Source organism: Muscardinus avellanarius (genome assembly GCF_963383645.1).
Source record: "Muscardinus avellanarius genome assembly, chromosome: 19".
NCBI classification, from domain to species: Eukaryota; Metazoa; Chordata; class Mammalia; order Rodentia; family Gliridae; genus Muscardinus; species Muscardinus avellanarius.
The window spans coordinates 27,831,563-27,853,132 of record NC_137805.1 but is presented as its reverse complement, the minus strand read 5'-3'; the positions used below and the strand labels follow the sequence as shown (position 1 = coordinate 27,853,132).

The 21,570-nt window shown below is 48.9% G+C and overlaps 1 protein-coding gene across 1 annotated transcript; it reads right to left on the bottom strand.

Moving 5' to 3' along the window:
• Window positions 1-4,302: 4,302 nt before the first annotated feature.
• CYP24A1 (cytochrome P450 family 24 subfamily A member 1) lies at window positions 4,303-21,344 on the bottom strand (the record flags this gene model as incomplete). The annotated part of the gene is made up of 11 exons (XM_080716811.1): window positions 4,303-4,413; window positions 4,511-4,708; window positions 5,718-5,796; window positions 6,985-7,151; window positions 11,114-11,259; window positions 12,126-12,237; window positions 13,559-13,650; window positions 15,506-15,602; window positions 19,014-19,107; window positions 20,727-20,917; window positions 21,087-21,344. 11 exons carry the CDS (start codon window positions 21,342-21,344, stop codon window positions 4,303-4,305), a joined length of 1,545 nt encoding a protein of 514 aa, XP_080572937.1.
• Window positions 21,345-21,570: the final 226 nt, after the last annotated feature.

Below are 21,570 nucleotides of genomic sequence, written 5' to 3'. Positions count from 1 at the left end.
ATGGTCATGTAAAGAAAAATTCCTACCAGTAAGACAAAGATTGAATTTTTAAAAATTTGACAATAAACGCAATGAAGAGGAAAAGTCAAATATTTATTAAAAAAATCTTTTATTTTTCCTTTCAAAGAATTCAAAGGCGCACAGATGAAATGTTCCAACATGTGTGGATTAATAGTTCTAAAATGCTCTTACAGCAGCAAGCATCGGCTACTGAGCCACGTATACGTCCTCATGTACACAGCGCTTCACACGCGTTCCGAAAACGTAACCTGAAAAGGGAAATCTATCACACAGGCACAAACGTGCGCATTCAGAAAAAGTTACACAAGTGAACCAGGTGTAAACGATTCTTACGGCTTCGTATGTCTTGTACCAAGCTCTCTGCACCTTGCATTTATGAAATCCCATCTCTCCAAGGAGTTCAAGTCACAGAACAAGCGTGGTATCATCTTCCATGAATACGCACTTTACTATCGCCCCATTCGACAGATGGGGGGATTGAGGCACGGGAGGCCATTTCCTAAAATCACTGTGAATATTTCTTTTTTTCTTTTTTTTTTTTTTTGGTGGTACTGGGGTTCCTGGAAGCCCTTCTACCTCCGGGCTACACTCCCAGACCTATTTTTACATTTTTCATTTTTGGAAACAGGGTCTCCTAAGCCAGCGCGCGCGGCTGGCTTCGAACCTGCGTGATCCTCCTGTCTCCGCCTCCCAAGCGCGGGGATGACAAGCGTGCCCACCACGCCCGGCTCACTGTGAATATTTCTAAGTTGTGACTATACTTCAGAACATTGCCCTGTACCAGAAGTCTTACACTGGGCTCTATCCTATGTATGTATGTATGCATGTATGTATGTATGCATGTATGTATGCATGTATGTATGTATGCATGTATGTATCTATCATCTATCTATCTATGCTTCAGTTATATATGTATATATTAATGTTAGAATGCACGCATGCGCACGTGTGCACACACACACACACACGCACCTACACAACCACAACTTATAAACTGTCGATTCATTTCCTGCCCCAATGCCGCAGAGAAAATATATGAGAATATAAAATATTTCAGGACCCTTTGAGCAAATGATGTCATAGTAATCATTACGGTATTCTTATATAAGAAGTTCTGACTTCATTAAAACACTTCTTAAAATGGAGGTATTTTAGATGAGCGCGGTGGCTCACACCTGTAATCCCAGTCCTTGGGAGGCCGAGACGGGAGGAGCTCAGGTTGGAGGTCAGCTTTAGTAACCTACTGAGAGCCTGTTTCAAGATAAAAATAAAATAAAAAATAAAACGGGCTGGGGGTGTAGCTCAGAGGTAGAACAGCCCTGGGTTTAATCCCCGGTGCCACACTCACAGAGATCTTTTCTTCTATTTTTAAGTGAGTTTTTTTTCTTCCAGTGCTGGGGATTGAATCCAGGGTCTCTGTAATGCTAGGCAAGTACTCTGCCACTAAGCTACGCTCTCCCCTCAAATAGAGATATTTTCTAATTTCCCCAAATGTTTTCACCTAAATGCAAGAAATACTTAATTTCACAAGGGCCTGATTCTTTTAACCAACATTTAGCTTTATGTACATTAATCGGTAGATATTTCCCAGAATATTCTATTAACCAGAGTTACAGTAAACAGTCAGTATTCACCAAGCCCCGCGGACAACGGGCCTTTTTTTGTGAAATGTAAGCTTGCTCAGCCCGAATAAGGCGCGGCAGCTGCAGATACACTCGGCAACCTTTACCTGACCGGCAAGCGCTCAGCCTCCCTTGTGTGCCAAGAAAGATGCCAGAGACAGCGGGCAGAATCCCACCGAAGCCAGGCGGGCGCCGCCAGGGGGTCCTGTGAACCAGCCGCGACCCAGGGGCGCGCCATGTCCTCAGACCCTCCTCCGCCTCCCCGGCCGGGACGTGGCCGGAGCCGTAGCTTCGAGTAGCTGGACGGTCCCCGCCGGAGCAGCAGCGGGCGGCCGGAGCGGTGGCAGGCGCCGGGGCAGCGTTTGCTCTCCTAAGCGCCATTTTTGTAGGAAGGTAAAGACTGCTGTTCTTGAACTTGGTGAAGACAATCTGGGAAATAAAGGATACCCCAATTAGACAATCAGAGAAGCTTTGGGGTCTATGGGGGCAAAGAACGCAGGCCTGACAGTGAGGGGCAGATTGTATTTAGGATTAAAACCTGGAAGGAGGCATCTGACGGGGAGAGAGCCCCCGAGAGCCAGAGCCTTTTGTGGGGCAAGGAACGCGGAGGGGCACAGGGGTCGTCCTGCGAGCACTGGCTGGTGAGCTGGCGACCAGGTCGTCTGGGGCAGGTCAGTAGTCGGGGGGCGCTTTTCTTTCTTACTTTGTTCTCAGTCCCCTGGCAAGACCTCACGGCCAGACCTCACAGTGCTCACAAAAAAAGTATATTGGTTTTTTATTTATTTATTTATTTATTTTTACTGGGGATTGAACCCAGGGACATTCTACCTCTGCGTGACACCCCCAGCCCTTTCTATTTATTTTATTTTGAAACAGGCTCTCGCTGAGTTGCTGAGGGCCTTGCAAAGTTGCTGAGGCTGGCCTCCGACTTGTGATCCTCCGGTCTCAGCCTCCCAAGTACTGGGGTTACAGATGCAGAGCCACCATGCCCAGCTAAAGAAGTATATTTAAGTGAGAAAAGTTGTTAAATAGATAAATAAATAAATAAATAAATAAATAAATAAATAAATGAATGCTAAGGCCAAGGTTGTCCTGGCTATGGCCAAGGCTGTGCCTTGCCGTCCTGGAGCCTGTGTGGGGCTCACGTCCAGAAGCAAGGGTTCTCTCATTGTCTTTCAAATCTGTGAAAATTGGACAGATTTCACGTGTGTGTGTGTGTGTGTGTGTGTGTGTGTGTGTGTGTGTGTGTTTCTGAGGATCAAACCCAGAGGCATTGTGCCTTCCAGCTATACCCCGAGCCTGATTTTCTTATTTGGAAACAAGGTCATGCTAGGTTGCCGAGAGTCTCACTACTTGCTGAGGCTGTCCTCGAATCTGCGATCCTCCTGTCTTAGCCTCCCAAGGACAGGGATGACAAGAGTGCGTCACCACGCCTGGTGTGGTTGTACCAGACACGTGGGGAGGATTCACGGAGTATTTATTTGGGCCTTATTCAGAAGATTTATCTGTAATTGGGTGTTTCTCTAGATAATCATCCCACCAGCAGGTGCCCCTTGGCTCGCAGCAGGTAAAGGACCACTATGAAATTCCAGGAAAAGTCCTAGTGAGACCGCGGAATGATCTGAAGCTGAGGCTTGACGCCGGCATAGACCAGCCGTGTCACCTGCCTGCCCGTAGCGGGTGATGCTGGAGGTCCCTCAGGCCGTCTCTATGGTCTCTATGCACTTCGTGTGCGTTAGGAGAAAATATCTAGACTTACAATCTTATTATTTCACGGATCCAGTGATTGCTGAGGACCAGGAGAGAGTGCCCTGACAGATCCATGTTGGTTGAAAGAAAATAATTTAGTAGTCATTAAGTTTAGTAGCAATTAAGCCGGGCGTGATGGCCTGCTCTCTGTAAGCCCAGAATTTGGGAGGCTGAGACAGGAGGATCGCAGATTTGAAGCTACATCAACAACTGAGTGAGACTCTGTTTTCCGAATTAAAAAAAAAAAAAATATATATATATATAGGGGTGGGGGTACAGCTCAGAGACAGAATGTCCCTGGGTTCAATCCTTAGCGCCACACACAAGAATTAGCAGCGATTAAAACAAAATAGCAGTTGGTATCTGGAAGAAGAATACAAAGAGATCCTCTCTTCAGAAATGTCTCTGAATGACACAGTGCAGTGTAAAGGTATTATGTTGTACTTAATATATGCCCTCTGCGTGCCTTTGTGTATCGTAAACCCAGACCCGGGGGCCAAATGCAGCTTTCCACCTATTTTTATAAAGTTTTATTGGAACACAGCCCGCAGAGGCAGAATTTGTCCCCTTGGACCTCCAAAACGAAACAGAACCTTGTGGACACTGTGATTTGAGCCTAGGAAGCGCCGCGTCGGACTTCTAACGGGCTGAACTGTGGCCTGTGTTGTCCAACCCCTAGGACGTCATAGCTTGTGACAGCTGCAGGAGGAGGTGACTTACACAGCCCGCCCATTCCTTCGTGGTCTTCCGTGGCCGCTGTCATTTCACAAGACAGCCTTAAATGGATAAACACACTCTCCGGTCCACGGAACCTAAAATATTTACCAGCCAGCCCTTTGTCGGCCAAGCCTTGACATTTGCAGTCTCGCTGTGCGGGGTAGCGAACGCCCTAGAAGCTCACCTGGGCGTCCTATCGCCGGCGGAAGGCGATGGGCAGCTCCCGGCCGGGCACCAGGATGCCCAGGTGCAGCATCTCAACGGGGTCCTTGTCTGTGGCCACGATGGCGTACTTGCGGACAATCTGCAACACACGAGCATGGGAAGTGGGGATCAGCCCTCTCCGCCCCTGCCTCGTGGAACAGCATGACCACGGCTGCAGAGCCGGCGGGGTGTTTTACCCAGCAGAGGGCCAGATGCAGCTGGAGCTCGGCTAACCGGCGGCCAATGCACATCCTTTTCCCCACGCCGAACGGGAGATGTGCAAAAGGGTTGATTTTTCTCTTCTCTCGGAGCCAGCGTTCGGGGATGAACTGACTTGGATTCTCAAAATTGTCTTCACTGGACCCCAGGACCTGGGTATTTAGCATCAACACTGTCTACAAAGATACAGGGGAAAATAAATCACCAAAGAGAATTTTTTTTTTTTTTTTTTGCGGGTCTGGGGATGGAACCCAGGGGCATTTGACCTTAGAGCCACACCCCCGCCCTATTTCATTTATTTATTTATTTATTTATTTATTTATTTATTTATTTATTTTTGGTGGTACTGGTGTTTCTGGAAGCCCTTCTACCTCCGGGCTACACTCCCAGACCTATTTTTTTTTTTTTTTAATTTGAAAGCAGGGTCTCTTAAGCCAGCAAGGCTGGCTCCGAACCAGCATGATCCTCCTGTCTCAGCCTCCCAAGCGCAGGGATTACAAGTGTGCGCCACCACACCCGGCTAACCCCCAGCCCTATTTTTATTCTTTATTTTGAAACAAGGTCTCACTAAGTTGCGGAGGGCCTCACTAAGTAGCTGGAAGCTGTCCGTGAACCCCGATCCTCCGGTCTCAGCCTCCCGAATGCTGGGATTACAAGCGTGCGCCACCACGCCCGGCTACCAAAGGGAACATCTGAGTGGGAAATTTACAAAAGCGTTTGGCTTTACAGATGTAAAAAGAACCTACACACATGTGAGGACCATAATCGCCAAAAGGCACTAAACGCTTAAAACATTCAAGGTGGTCGACAGGTATAGAACGCTAACTTTTCTATCCTGTTCTCATACACTCTGGGGTGGTAGATTCTGTTTGTTTTTTTTTTTAACCCCTTTTGCCAATAATGACATTGAAGCTGACATGCGCCGGAGCTCACTCAAGACCGCACGGATAAAGCGGCATCGAACGCAGACCTCTGTCTCCAGAGCGAATCCAATTCAGGAAATTATTGACTGCGGGGATCTCATTCTATACTATGTAATGTGCCAACTCTGAGCTACCAGCTACTCGCTAAAGATTTCCAAGAGGTAGGCTCTTCTGGTTAGAAGTTTCAGAGAGAGATGACAGCTAGTTAGGAAGCGCGGCTTTCAAGGTTGCTTAAGGTACAGAATGTACGGATTCCACTTACTCCTTTGGGCAAAGCGTATTCACCCAGAACCGTGGCGTTGTCGAGTGTTCGAGTTGTAAATGGTACACTCGGAGTTAGCCTGAAAAAGAAAATCAGCCGTCAAGGTGGCCACTGTCTGTCTGTGGAAATGGAGATCAGATCCAATAAATCAGATCTCAGAGATGAATCCTCAGAGGGGGACAAGATCACGGTACTTGTAGCTCTCAGTTTTTTTTCTTATCTTATTGCACTGGTTCATCCCCTAGTTCCAGGCTGACGAGCAGCGGTTGGGAGCGGTTTTTATTGGCCTCAATCCACATTCCGACGTGTACATCTTTCATGCTTTTTACTGACGTTTGTTCTACGTTTCTCCTACCTAACCTTCATGAAGTTAACACCGTCGCCTTCTGTTTCACAGATGCCATGAGTTTTATTTCCTAGAAAGTGTGTAAAAGGAATTGATATCAAGGGCTCGAAACCGGAGCTGTCTCTCTGTCTCGTTATAGAATGCGGTCTTTCTCTTGCTGAGTTTTCCTTTATACCCTTGCAATTTTACCCTGATCATATTCAATGCTGGGGGCAGCCATTCAAATAGTGTAGTTATTGATTTAAAAGTGAAGACTGAGTTCCTAAGATTTGATGGAATTGGTTAAAAGCTTTAAGAAGGGAGGTTAGAAATATGGTCTCAGGATTCATTTTTTATCTGGCTATGATGGCGCGTGCCGATAATCCCAGTACTGGGGAGGCTGAGACGGGAGGATCCAGGTTGGAGGCCAGCCTTACCACTTGGCAAGATGCTTATCAACCTAGTGAGACCCTGTTTTGAAATAAAAAATAAAGCCGGGCGTGGAGGCGCACGCTTGTCATCCCAGCATTCGGGAGGCTGAAACCGGAGGATCGTGATTTGCGGTCAGCCTCAGCTACTTAGTGAGGCCCTCTGCAACTCAGTGAGACCTGGTTTCAAAATAAAAGAATAAAAAAATAGGGCAGGCGCTGTAGCTTGGAGGTCGAATGCCTCTGGGTTCTAGCCCCACACCCGCAAATAAAATAAAATAAAATAAAATAAAATAAAATAAAATAAAATAAAAATAATCTGGGGGTATAGCGCAGAGGTAGAATGCCCTTAGGTTTGACTTCCAACTCTCCCTTAAAAAAAAAAAGACTGATTTTCACAGTTTGATAAATGTTTATAATCAACTAGAGGAAGTTTCGTAAAAGAAACTCTCATGACATATTTAGGAGGATAGTTTTCTAACTCATTCATACTGGCTTAGACATATCTTCTTACCTCATGGACTCTTTGAGACAGGCCTTTAAATACGGCATATTCCTCAGATCTTCTGCCCGCGGTGTCTGATTCTCAGGGAATACACTTTGAATCTCCTTAAGAAGCTTTTGTTGCACGTGGGGGTTACGCGATAAATTGTAGAGAACCCACATCAAGCTGTTGGCTGTCTGAAAGCCGAAGAGACACGCACTTGAATTTCTACAAATATACCGCCTTCACCGCGGCGCGCGGCGCGAGGGGCAAGTGGGCGAGCGGAGTTTCCTCGCAGGTCCGCACTTGCTAGGCCTTAAAGCAAATTCAGTTTGTGAAAAGTCCAATTTATTTCGCAAAACCCATCGATTCAAGATAGCTTATTTCCTGAAGGAATCGAATAGAACCCTTTACATAAGCAGGTGCATTGGATGTTTGTTGTGGAGATTGATGCTACAACTGTTTAAACACAAATGAACACATGTCAAGCTGGGGGAAAATGAGCAAATGATTCTGGATGATTTAATACCTACTTCCAGGCTGCAGGCCAATCATGTTTTGTTGCTATGCTGAGTTTTTGCCACTAGGGGAAGTGAGCAAAAGACACAAGGACCTTATCCTATTTTTTTTATCTTAGAATTTAACGTGGTCGGATATGGTGGCGCACGCTTGTGATCCCCGTGCTTGGGAGGCAGAGACAGGAGGATCGCACGGGTTCGAAGCCAGCCTCAGCTACTTAGTGGGGCTCTTAGCAATTTAGCGAGACCCTGTCTCCAAATAAGGTATAAAAAATAGGTCTGGGAGTATAGCCCAGAGGTAGAAAAGCCCCTGGATTCCACCCCCAGTACCATAAAAAAAAAATAAAAGAATTCACTGTGAATCCATGGTGACCTCCAAGTAGAACACTGTAACTAAAAAGTTTTCAATGAAAAAAAGTCCATGTAAAATTGAGGAGAGAGAGAGAGAGAGAGAAAGTATTGCCGATAAGAAGCTTTAAAATATTATTATTTTGCAGCACAAAAGGCACAAGAAAGAAGATGCATTTCTGGGATTTAAACGTTCTTTTGTGCCTGGCGTGGTGGGCACGCTTGTAATCCCAGCATTCGGGAGGCTGAGACAGGAGGATCGTGGTTCGCGGACAGCCTCAGCTACTTGGTGAGGCCCTCTGCAACTCAGTGAGACCCGGTTTCAAAATAAAGAATAAAAAACAGGGCTGGGGGTGGAGCTCTGAAGTAGAATGCCCCTGGGTTTCACCATGAGTACCGCAAAAAAAAAAAAAAAAAAAAAAAGAAAAAAGTTCCCCACAGAAACAGAAAAGCAGTTTTAGCGGTCTAGCCACACGCCAGGAGGCCCCTCGGGACTGTGCCCACGGCAGAGGAAGGGGTTCTAGCATGGGGTTCGGTGTTCTGAGGAAGCCCCCGGGGCCTTTCCAGGGACATCCTTTATTGGATTCCCCAAAACCGCGAGAAGAAAAAAACCAATTGGCGGCGCCAGCCATTATAGCTTCTGGTGACTTAACAGCCACCACCGCTTGTCATACGCGTGTGTTTTTTAGGCCCTGGCTAATTTAAGCTAAATTTCCCCCTCCGAATGGTCACGGCGTCCTCCCCGTGCAGACGGCAAGGCGCAGTCTCTGAGTGCCAAGTGCCACTCACACCAGTGAGAAAGGCGCAGGTGACCCGGGGCCGAGGCCGCCTTATTATTTTTGGAAGAAGATGCCGCGCAAGTAGACTTCCTTGTGTCAGAGGGCTGGTGGCCTCAGCCGCAAATAAAACCATCCCGGCGTTATTATCCGAGCCCGATTCGCCCAACAGGAAGAGGGCGCAAACCGCCCAATTAGAGACTTTCACATAGCTCTCTGATTCTCCACACGGGACTTTCTGAATTGCCAAGACTAAAAAAGAAACAGAGAGAGCGTGTAGGCCCTATCAGCAAGCTTCAAGCCAAACAGAGCCCGCGACAGGCAGGTGACTGCAGCTTACGCCACAGCCTCGGCAGACGGTCTGGGCTGGTCAGGAAAATGGCAAGGACCATTCCAGGGGAAGTGGGCTGGAGCATCTCCAGAGCACACAGTATCCCGCCTTGACCTTCCAAGAGGAGACCCATCTCCTTAATTGGCCTCTGCATCTGCTCCTCAGCTCTACGTTCGCTCTGTATCCACCAGCCAGAGACCGCCTGTCCCGACCTACATCAATCAGACGACTCCCCTGCCCCAGTGCTCCAAGAGCCTCCCACCTCGGGTGTAAGAAAACCCAGATGCCTTGCGAGGCTCCCGAGGCCACCTCCAGTCTCAGCTCTGAACACATTTGCTGGGTCTTCAGCTCTAGCCCCCTTTCTGCCCCAGGGCCTTCGCAGGGCTCTTCCACCAAGTTTCCCGCTGCTGAATTCTTCTCTTCGTTCTGAAACCAGCCCTGGTATTACTCTCTTAACAGAGACTTCCACCCCATCCCTTCGCATCTGCCTCTGCGATACCCCCTGACGGTTTCCTCCGTGGACATACCACTGTCTGAAAGGACCATATCTGTTTGTTTCTGTGTTGGCTGTCTGTCTTCCCCATCAGCGTATCAAGTCCATGAGGGTTCCAGGACTTTGTTTATGTTTTTTTTGGGGGGAAGGGGGGGAGGTCTCTCAAGAACTTGGAGCCATTGCTGTCGCATAGTAGGCACTCAGAAGTTCCTGACTTTGTTTATTCAGTAAGTACACAGCGGCCAATGGCTACAGACCAGGCTCGTCCTATCTCTTGGGACCACAGCGGTGGATAAATAAATCTAAACCACAGCTCCTAAATCACAAGCAAAAATGAGAGAGAGTTTGACTTTTATCACCAAGGAACATCTCAGGGTTGAGATTCAATAGGAGAGTGAATTAGAACGAATCCCACCTTCATCGGCCTTCGGGGGGAGAGGGGAAGGCTGTGTCTCCCTGATGTTAAAAACATGACTTTTCCTTCAGATGAGAAATAACGCAAAAAGGAGAGGATAGCGGGGCACAGCGCCGCACGCCTATGATCCCAGCACTCGGGAGGCTGAGGCGTGAGGCTTGCAGATTTGAGGACAGCCTCAGGAATATACTGACACTCTCAGAAACTTAGCAAGACCTTGTTTCCAGACAAAAATTAAAAAGCACTGGGGGAGGTAGAACGCCACTGGGTTCCATCCCCAGTATAAGAAAGGAAGGAGAGAAGAAAGGAAGGAAGGAGAAGAAGAAGTAGAAGAAGAATAAAAGAAGGAGGAGGAGGAAAGGAAGGAAGAAAATATGAAAAAGAAACGAACTGGTATATCTTGGCACAGAGACTTTAGGTGCATGAGATGTTGGCCCTACGAGGTGCATCCATATGTATCACTTTAATGATAATTCAAAAAAGAATTCAAAGACTATTACACCCACCGCCTGAACGCACACGTCGGTGTTATGCTCGGGGTTGCCGACGGGAGTCTCTACTCAGGGCATCAACCACACTGGAGACACAAATTTGCTATTTAAAACCAACCGTCTATTTAAATAAAAATCAAGCTTTCCCAAACCGACTGTCTATATTTTTAAGCAAGAAAAATATTATTGGGCTGAAAGATAGCATTTCAGTATTTTTATAGTAAATATGACCAACCAAAGGCAGGTACTGTGGGGTAACGTGAACAGTGACCAAAAATACCCTCGGTTTTTGTTTTCCATGTAGGAATTGAACCCAGGGGCATTCTACCTCTGGGTGGTCCCTCCAGCCCATCTTTTTATATATTTTCTTGTTTTAAAACAGGGTCTCACTAGGTTGCTGAAGGTGTCGCCAAGTTGCTGAGTCTGGTCTCAAACCTGTGTTTCTCCTGTCTCAACCTCCCAAGTACTGGGATTGCAGGCGTGCACCACCATGCCTGGCTTTTTTTTTTTTTTAGTACTGGGGATGGAACCCAGGGTACATCCCAGGGGTGTACCTCTGGGCTACACCCCAACCTATTTTATACTTTATTTGGAAACAGGGTCTCACTAAGTTGCTGAGAGCCTCACTAAGTAGCTGAGGCTGGCTTCGAACCCGTGCGATCCTCCTGTCTCAGCCTCCCAAGGGCTGGGATTACAAGCGTGCGCCACCACGCCCGGCCAAAAAAAAAAAAAAAAAAAAGCCTGCACAGACTGTTTATTTAGCAAACTAACCCCCGGCCACCCTTACCGTTTCTACTGCGCCCAGCTGGAGCTCTGTGACGGCAGCGTACAGTTCCTTCTTGGAAAGCTGCCGCTGCTGGTAAATGTCACACAGGAAATCCACCGCAGGCTGCTGAGAGTATTTCTCCAACCGGCTGTCGACGGAAGACTTGACTATCAGAGGAAAGAGATGGGAGGAAATAAAATAAACAGAGGAAGTCGATTAAGAAATCAACACGAGGAAAAGAACACCAGGGAACCTCAGACCGAAATCCTTCTCGTGATGGCTGAAGGGCCTCTCAGGACACTGAAAAGGTCCTGAATGAGCGAACAGTGCCTTCGCCCCAAGTGGGCGAGGAGTCCTCCAAGTTTTCTGAACAGATTTCTCATGATGCCCGGGGCACCTTCTGCAAACACAGGACTGAGTCAGGGACCGGGGTGTCCCTCCCTCCCTCCGTTCCTTCCTTCCTTCCTCCCTTCCTTCCTTCCTTCCTTCCTTCCTTCCTTCCTTCCTTCCTTCTTTTCTTCTATTGAACCCAGGGATGTTCTGCCTCTAAACTACACCCCAGCCCTTTTTATTTATTTTTGTTTAGAAACAGAGTGTCACTATGTTTCTGAGTCTGTCCTTGAACCTGTGATCCTCCTGTCTCAGCCTCCCAAGTGCTGAGAGTACGAGCCTGCGCCCCCAAGCCCAGCTTGAGAAGGCTTCTTAACTTCTGTGTGTCTCAGGTACACCGTAAAAGGACCTGCCATACAGGTGTATTGTAAAGATTAAATACACTGCCAGGCATGGTGGCACACACCTGCCATCCCAGGACTTTATAAAAATAAAATAGGACTAGGAACGTAGCTCGGAGGTGGAATGCTTCTGGATTCGATCCCTAGTACCATAAAAATAACTCATCTACCCTATGTGTTTCGGAGGCTGAAGGAGTCAGGAGGGTGACTCCGGGAATGTCCAGGTGGTCGGAGCAGGAAGAACATTCCAGATCCCCCTGGCGCTCGGAGGCAGGCCCGGGACCCGCGGCGGGAGCACCCACCTGTCTTGAATATGGCGTCCCAGGCCAGCGTGTGGTCCTGCCAGAGCTTGGTGTTGAGCCTCTGGTGCAGCTCCACCGGGGTGACCATCAGCCTGCCGAAGGTCCTCATCATCTGCAGGAGATACAGGCACCGCTTCGATTCCAGAACCTTCTCCAGAGGCAGCGCCCAGCCTGGGGGGGGGGGGCTTCTGAGCCCCGCGGGCTGCGTGTCCCCGGAGACCCCAGGCCCACCTCCAGGGGAAGGGCCCAGGCCGTAGTGGGGATTTCCCACTGTGTTCTTAGTAAAGGGTGCTAGGTCCTCGGCCCTGATTGTAACAACAACAACAACTAAATAAATAAATAAAAAAGGAAGAAGAAAAAGGAAAGGCTATAACATTCTTATCCACTTCCTCTCTTTTTCTTTCTTTCTTTCTTTTTTCTTTTTTCTTTTTGGTACTGAGGATAGAACCCAGGGGCATTCTACTCCAAGCTACACCCCCAGCCCTATTTTTTTATTCTTTATTTTGAAACAGGGTCTCGCTGAGTTGCAAAGGGCCTCACTAAGTAGCTGAGGCTGGCCACGAACCGTGATCCTCCAGTCTCAGCCTCCCGAATGCCGGGATGACAAGCATGCGCCACCACGCCTGGCTTCACTTCAGTTTCTAATGATTTTCTAACCTCTGTCCCTCCCCAGACAATTTCAGCATCTAGTCTATCGTCACACCACTTAACCTATTCAAAAATGTAAAATCTGAAAATTTTCAAGAGCTTTAAAAACTGCTTCTAATCAATGGAAGGTCAACTGGAATATCAAAAAATAGGTGTGAAATAAAATGCTAGGTTACTAAAGTCTGCTTCAACAAAGAGGTGATGGGTTTAATATGCTTCTCTATGACCTACACATCCGTGCATATAAATATTTAAAATTATATGTATCAAGATGAATGAAATAGCCGGGCGTGGTGGCGCGCGCTTGTCATCCCCGCGCTTGGGAGGCGGAGACAGGAGGATCGCACAGGTTTGAAGCCAGCCGCACTGGCTTAAGAGACCCTGTTTCTAAATAAAAATATAAAATAGGTCTGGGAGTGTAGCCCAGAGGTAGAAGGGCTTCCAGGAACCCCAGTACCACACACACACACACAAAGAATGAATTAACTCCTGAAATAAAATGTGTATATGCCATTGCTTAGGAGATATTGATACACATTCAAGTTCTGGAAACGGCTGTTCTGAAGGGGCTGCTTACGGCTTTTTGGGGGATGCTGAGGATTAAATCTAGGGGTGCTCTACCTCTGAGCAACACCCCAGCCCTTTTTATTTTGAAACAGAGTCCTACTGAATTGCTGAGTGTCTCACTAAATTGCTGAGGCTGGCCTTGATCCTGTGATCCTCCTGTCTCAGCCACCCAAGTACCGGGATTCCAGGCAGGTACACAGTGCCCAGGTGCTGCTTACCGTTTTGATGGCCATGATGAAGTTCAGTGCTTCCTCTCCTGCATCCTTCTGCAGGAGCCCGAATCTCTTCTCATACAACACGAGGCAGATACCTGTTATTTAAAGCGATTGTCACTGTTACACAATCCCAGTAACACTGGCGTTGAGGATTACCTGGCTTTTCAAGACGCCTTCAGCATCTTGTAAAAGTCTGGTCTTTTCTAGGAAAAAGCACCAGAAGCCCCAAAAAAGTAAACAGTCTGAAAGCAGGGGGCGTGAGCACTGTCCTTTCTTACTAGAAATAATTTCCAGCGGCCAGGAGCCATCCTGCTAGGATCCCTGGTCAGGGACCCCCCTGCCCCTGAGGCCATCCTTCTGGGGTCTCCTAGTCAGGCATGCGTTTGTCCCTGGGGCCATGCTCCTAGGATACCTGGTAAGGGACGCCTCTGCCCTGGTCATGTCAGCCCTAAGGGGCCATCGGGTCAGAGTTCTGCTCTGCCCCGCCCCTAACTCAGCCGAGTCGTGGAGCCCTTGATTAGACCCGGCTGCTGTGCAGGACCAGGGGAGCCATCCACCCAAGGGAAGATGGTGGACTGAGCACCCAGCACCTGCCAGCAATAGGCTTGAACTTGGTTGATTTTCCTGCTTGGTTGATCTTTTTCCAAATTAATCATTTTATTTAGGCATGACTTTCTTCAAAATAAAATTCTCAACTCTATATTCTAAACCTCTTTGCCTATGGAAAAGTTGAAGGAATAGCCCAAAAAGACCCTCGTCCTGGGGACTCGGATGCAGTAAGCACGAGTATTTTGTTACAGCTCCTTTTTCTCTCCACCTATGTACGTATCAGTGTTTGAAGTTTGTGTGCTGAGCCATTTGAAAATAATCGTCAGCTCTCGTGACACTTCACAATTAAATAAGCAGGGAATCCCAGGAATAAATACATTCTCATATATACCTGTAAGGTTACTACCATCTCTGAAAACATTACCCATTCCGTGATGTATCTATGCGCTCATTAAAAAAGTTTCCCCCAGCCGGGCGTGGTGGCGCACGCTTGTAATCCCTGCGCTTGGGAGGCAGAGACAGGAGGATCATGCTGGTTTGAAGCCAGCCTTGCTGGCTTAAGAGACCCTGTTTCCAAATGAAAAGGTTAAAAACTAGGTCTGGGAGTGTAGCCCGTGGGAGTGTATCCCGGAGGTAGAAGGGCTTCCAGGAACCCCAGTACCACCAAAATAAATAAATAAATAAATAAATAAATAAATAAATAAATAAAATTTAAAAATAAAAAATAAAAATAAAAAAGTTTTCCCCGTTGTTCTATAAATTAGTTTTTCTAGTCATTTTCTTTCTTTAAAAAAATTTTTTTTTCGTGGTACAGGGGCTGGAACCCAGGGTCATTCTACCTCTGAGCTACACCCACCTGCCCTATTTTTTAAATTAATTATTTATTATTTATTTTTTATTTTTGGTGGTACTGGGGTTCCTGGAAGCCCTTCTGCCTCCGGGCTACACTCCCAGACCTATTTTATATTTTTGAAACAGGGTCTCTTAAGCCAGCGTGGCTGGCTTCAAACCTGTGTGATCCTCCTGTCTCCGCCTCCCAAGCGCGGGGATTACAAGAGTGCGCCACCACGCCCGGCTTATTACTAATTTTGAAACAGGGTCTCACTGAGTTGTAAAGGGCCTCGCTGAGTAGCTGAGGCCGTACACAAACCGCGATCCTCCTGCCTCAGCCTCCCGGATGCTGGGATGACCAGCGTGCGCCCCACGCCCGGCTTACTAGTCATTTCTTGAATGGCTTCATAACGCACAGAGCGGGCGCAACCTCCGTGCCCCGGGGAAGCCTCGGGAGGCATCTCCTTCCTTGGCAACGGCGGATCTTTACCAAAGAGTCGCCACCGGGGCCGACTTCATCCCCAAGGCCACTGGCAGAGCCGAGCGCAGGGCACAGCACGGACCACTTACTCTCAAATGACCACTTGTTCAGCTCGCTGTACAAGTCCTCGATGTGGCCGCGTTCGTCACAAAGCTCGTCCATTCTACCCATAAAATCGGCCAAGACCTTGGGACAAACCAGGAGAGACACAGTTTTAAAGTCGCAAGAGGAAGTCTCCGCGCGCTGGCGAGGGCTTTGCCCCCGTGGCCTCCGTGGTGAGGCTGAGCGGATGCTAACATCTTCCTGGGAGCCTACCGTCGCCCCTCAAACCTCACTCTGGCGTTTTCTGCATCTGCCCTGCAGCTTAAGTTTCTACTTTTGATCTGAAAATGATTCTAACCCTTAAAGAAAACATTTGCTCTGATAAGAATTGGGCACTAAAGCCGGGCGTGGGGGCACACGCCTGGCATCCCAGTACTTGGGTGGCTGAGACGGGAGGATCGCAGGCTTGTGGCCAGCCTCAGCGACTTAGCAAGGCACTTAGCAAGATCCTGTTTCAAAATAAAAAATAAAATAGGATTGGGAGTGTCGCTCAGAGGTAGAAGGCCCCGGGGGCTCAGTCCTAGTACCACAAAAAAGAAAGAAGAAAAATTAAAAATTTGGGGATGACTTGTGAAGGAGGGCCAGTGGGTATCCCCGATGGCAGAGCGCTCTAGACTGATTTGCAGCTACCCCGAGGTCTGCACATTTCCACATCTGGGGAAAAAAAAAATCTCTCTGTTTATTGGTTGTTTCTGTTAAGGAGCCAGATCTGCAAATTCTTTTTCTTTTTTCTTTTTGTAGTACTGGTGCTGAAACCCAGGGGCCTCTTTACCTCTGGACTACACCCCCAGATCTATTTTATTTTATTTTATTTTTTGTGGTACTGGGGATTGAACCCAGGGGCATCCTACCTCCATGCCACACCCCCACCCTACTTTTTTATTCTTTATTTTGAAACAGGATCTCCCTGAGTTGCAAAGGGCGTCACTAAGTAGCTGAGGCTGGCCGCGAACTACAATCCTCCTGACTCAGCCTTCCGAATGCTGGGATGACAAGCATGCGTCACCATGCCTGGCTCCCTATTTTATTTTATTTTTTTAAATTTGGAAACAGGGTCTCACTAAGTTGCTGAGAGCCTCACTAAGTAGCTGAGGCTGGCTTCGAACCTGCGCAATCCTCTTGTCTCGGCCTCCCAAGCGCGGGGATTACAGATGTACACAACCTTGCCCGGCTCCAGATCTGCAAATTCTAAGTGCGGCTCCATCACTCAATGGCTCTGTGGCCTCGGACGGTCAGTCACATAGGGTCTCTAGATGCCACTTTCAAGTGTGAATGTTTTAGGTGGCTGTGGGCACTCCAGCCCTCAAGCTGGAGGAGGCTGGCGGAGGACCGAGCAGTGGACACAGTGTGTTATCTTGGCGGACCCACCAGCTGCCCAGGAGCGGTGGGCACCCCGTTCCTCCATTTCCCATGTGACAGATGAGAAAACAAGGCCGAGGGGGCCGGTGTTTTGGCCATGGACGCATGGCGGAGAGCTCGCCCCGCCTGACGCTGAGGCACGAGCGACTGTGCGGCCGCAGGTGTAATCTACAGGCGCGCTTAGTTTGCTCAGATCCTGCATCAAGAAGTGCTTTGAATTTGTACCAGGGAAGAAATCGATTTCACATAAATATATTGATTTCCTACTCCTGGTCACCGTGGTGATGACGATGATAAAGTTATTAAAAATGACACTGGGTTCATATTCTCATGTGACACATTTGCTAGATCTGGGGCAGCTGTCCCCTCGAGGAAGGGCATCCCAGTTCCTCCCTCCCTCCCTCCCTCCCTCCCTTCCTTCTTTTTTTCCTTTTCTTTTGTTCTCGTTCTCCCCCCACCCCTTGGTAATAGAGATTAAACCTAGGAGCAGTCTACCTCTGGGCTACCTCTGTGTGTGTGTGTGTGGGGGGGGGTACTGGGGATGGAACCCAGAGGCTTTCTACTTCCAGGCTATCCTCCCAGACTTATATTTTATTTGGAAACAGGGTCTCACTGAGTTGCTGAGAGCCTCACTAAGTTGCTGAGGCTGGCTTCGAACCCGTGCGATCCTCCTGTCTCGGCCTCCCAAGCGCGGGGATGACAAGCGTGCCCACCACGCCCGGCTCTCATTTTTTGTTTTTAAACATGTTCTCACTGAGTTGTTGAGGGTGTCGCTAAGTTGCCTTGAATCTGCGACCCTCCTGTCCCAGCCTCCTACGCTCTGGGCTCAGAGACATGCGCCACCACAGCTGGTGATGCACCATTCAGCTCTTCCCCGGGCCTGCTTTACTAGTCTATATTAACTACCTGGCTCCTAAAAGGTACTATGTTTATAGTGTCTCATCCATATCACCCCAGCTGGGTTTAAGTCCAGTTCAAAATAAAAATATAGCCAGGCGTGGTGGCGCACGCTTGTCATCCCCGCGCTTGGCAGGCAGAGACAGGAGGATCGCGCAGGTTCAAAGCCAGCCACGTGCGCTGGCTTAGGAGACCCTGTTTCCAAATAAAAATGTAAAAATAGGTCTGGGAGTGTAGCCCGGAGGTAGAAGGGCTTCCAGGAACCCCAGTACCACAACCCCCCCCAAAACAACAACAAAAACAAAATGAACAGTCATAAAGAGAGATTGTTACATGCTTAAAACCCCTTTGCACCTTCTGCTGCTAAAAAATGATGTTCAAAGCCGGGTGTGGTGGCGCACGCTCGTAATCCCCGCGCTTGGGAGGCGGAGACAGGAGGATCGCGCTGGTTCGGAGCCAGCCTCACTGGCTTAAGAGACCCTGTTTCCAAATTAAAAAAATATATATATATATATATATATATATATATATATATATATATATATATATATATATATATATATATATTAGGTCTGGGAGTGTAGCCTGGAGGTAGAAGGGCTACTAGGAACCCCAGTACCACACACACAAAAAAAAGAATGGTGTTCAAATACTTTAGAACAAGTGTTAAGACCTGCAGGAGAGTCATTGTAGAGAAGCCTGTCTCGCTGCATCGGAGGTCACGTCTCTGAACGCATGGCGCCACTCGGTGCCTTTGTATATTTAACAGACCACAATCTCTGCTTGAATGTTTCTCTCCACACTTCCTTTGTCTTGTGGACTCTTAGGCAACCTGCAAAACCCAGTCACTACCCAAGAACTTTAGCAGCACTCTCTCCTTCCATCTTCACAGCCAACCCGTGGGCTCGGAGCTGTCCCTGCCATGTTAGAGATGGGGAAACTGAGTCTTAGGAAGAGTGGAGTGGCCGGGTCCCCTAGTGCTTGGGTGGAAGGCTGGGGCTAAAATCCAAGACAGTGGGACACCAAAGTCCATGCTTGCTACACTATTACTTTAAAAGAGGTCGAGGGAGAGAGAAATAAGGGTTTGGGGAGAAGGAAGTACCGTGGAAAGAGAGAAAGAGAAGACCCAGGTCACCTACGATGCATGCCTTCCCCTCTGCCTGGGAGGTGTCCCGCGAAGCTCCCTTCACATCCCCCGGTACCCGAGTGGCCCCGGGCAGCTGGCCCCAATCTACAAACCTCATTAATCTTGTTGTCCAGTTTCATGACTTCCACGGGTTTCATGAGTTTCTTTTGAAAGGCGCTCCGGACCCTCTGCCAGTCTTTTCCCTCCCTGAGAGAGAAGCAGGGTTATTTTTAGAGCAAACGGCAAGAAGGGAGATACACAGGTAACCCCGGCTACAACCTCGAGGACCAGACGAGAAGATGAACCCTGAGAACCATGCCCAAAAGATCCAGGGAGGATTAGCGAGGAATATTTGGGGCTTTGATAATAGGACAGAAAAGCACCTTTCTTCCCAACCCAAGATTATATAAGAAAGGTGACACTCAGATGAGTTGGGATCAGGAAATGTGATGTGATTTTGGGAGGTCCTCTGGGGAGGCCAGGGGCCTCTGTTCTCAACAGTGAGACAGAGCTTGTGATATCTATTGTTAGCTACTAGAATTTGTTTGAGAAAAAGCTTTTTTCTGCTCACTGGCTTGGACATCACCGTTCCAAAACACAACAAATTTAAGATCTTATCAAATATATAATGTAGAGAGTTGCTAGAGCTGTAAACAGCCAGTCGTCATCACAGACCTGTTATGTTCTTGTCCCATAGCTGGCCACGCAGTTTGTGATGTCTGGTGTCTTAATGGGTGTTTTAATGCCAGTAATTGAATCCTGGGCAACGCAGCTACTAGCCAGGTGTGATGGCGCTCACCTGTAAGTCCTAGTACTTGGGAGGCTGAGACAGGAGGGTGGCTGGTTCGGGGCCAGACTCAGCAACTTAGTGACACTCTGTTTCTAAATAGTTATACAAAAGGGCCGGGGGTTGTAGCTTACAGAATGCCCTTGAATTCATTCCCAGCACCACAGAAGGGAGAGGGATACAACTACTATGTATTACAATTTGGGGAGGGGTAAAAAAGGGCTACTTGCTAAACACCAGCAGTTAACAAAACCAGAAGAAACATATCACTCTGTAACATTTATCTTTTTTAAAATGTGTCCTTGACAACCACCCTGATATCATTTTTGCAAAAACCTAGACCTAGGTCTTCAATTTCATTTCCAGAAAGATGAAAGGTCACTGTCAAAAGCAAAACAACAAACAAAAAACCACAAAACACCCAAACAAAACAAAAAAGTTGATTTGTAGCTTTTGCGTTTATGAAAAGGAGTTCCAGCAATTTATTCGGTGGTACTAGGGATTGAACCCAGGGGCATTCTACCTTTGAGCTATACCCCCAGCCCTATTTTATTCTTATTTTGAAACAGGGTCTCCCTCAGTTGCTGAGGCTGGTCTTCAATTTGTGATCCTCCTGTCTCAGCCTCCCAATTACTGGGATGACAGGCATGAGCCACCATGCATGGCTGGTTCCTGGAAATTTAAAGGGATTGTTTTGTTTGTAAAAGATTTTGCCAGGCACGCTGACTTCCGAACCTCCTTCTCTGGAAGGGTCTGAACACCACGAAGTGAGGCTGGGTTGGCATAGCTTCGCAGGCAGGCTGTGGCTCTGACCAGCTAAAGAGCGAGCAGGCGTCAGGGGTGCGCGATGCTATGGCTTTTCCCTGGTCCCCTCTAATGCATCTGGAGCCAGACTGCACCTGCCGCAGTTAGGGGCTTCCGTGTAGTCTATCTGCCCCGCATAAGAAATATCCAACCGCAGGGAACTTAATTCCTGTCCCTTCCCAATGTCCGGCACAAGCATCCCCGGGCCCGGCCCCACCCTGTGGGTTGGACTTACAGGATGAGGAGCCCGTAGCCCTCCTGGCGATAGTCGCGGTAGGCTTTCCAGGGCTTGATCTCCAGCCGCTGGGGATGCGCGCTCTCGGTGCGGTACAGCGCTTCCAGCAGACAGGGCGAGCCCAGGTGCACCGAGTCGAAGGAGCCCAACTTCATCCGGAAAATCTTGCCGTACTTCTGGTGGTACTCAGCCTGCAGCGGGGAGACGCGGCGGAGTCAGAGCATCCTCCGCCATCCCCCGAGGCGCACCTGCATCCTCCGGGGGCTGCCGGGACTCCGGAGCGCCCCAGGAGGGTGTGAAGCCCACTGGGAGGGGGAGGGCGGGGACCAGGAGGGAATCGGGGCCTGGCGAGGTATTTACCAGGGTGTCATGCTGTTTCTTCAGCCCTCCCTTCCAAAGGATCTCCAGCAGGCTGCCCAGCAGTGGCCAGTTGGCGGGGCCGGGCAGGGCGGCCGCGGCGCGCGCCTCCCCGCGAGCCCTCAGCGGGCAGAGGGGCACTTCCCGCGGCCGAGCGGGCGCAGGTGCCCGAGATGTCACGGATCTGGGGGGCTGCCGGAGGCCGCGCAGCCGCTGCAAAAAGGCGGCCAGGGGGTGGCTCTTGCCCACGGTGGAGGTCATCGCAGCGGGAGAGAAAAGGCGGACTTGGAAAGGCGCTGAAGGGACCAGGGGGCTTGAAAAAGGGCAAATAAAAAGGCCAGGCAGGTGTGAGGGAGGGAGCAGCAGAGGCGGGTGCGGAGAGGACCTGGGCGAGGATGCTCAGGTCGCTGCTAAGCGCAGCCTCGAGTGCAGGTGCCTGGCGCCGACAGCAGGAGCGCGGCGCGGGATGCGGTCGCTCTTGGAGAGG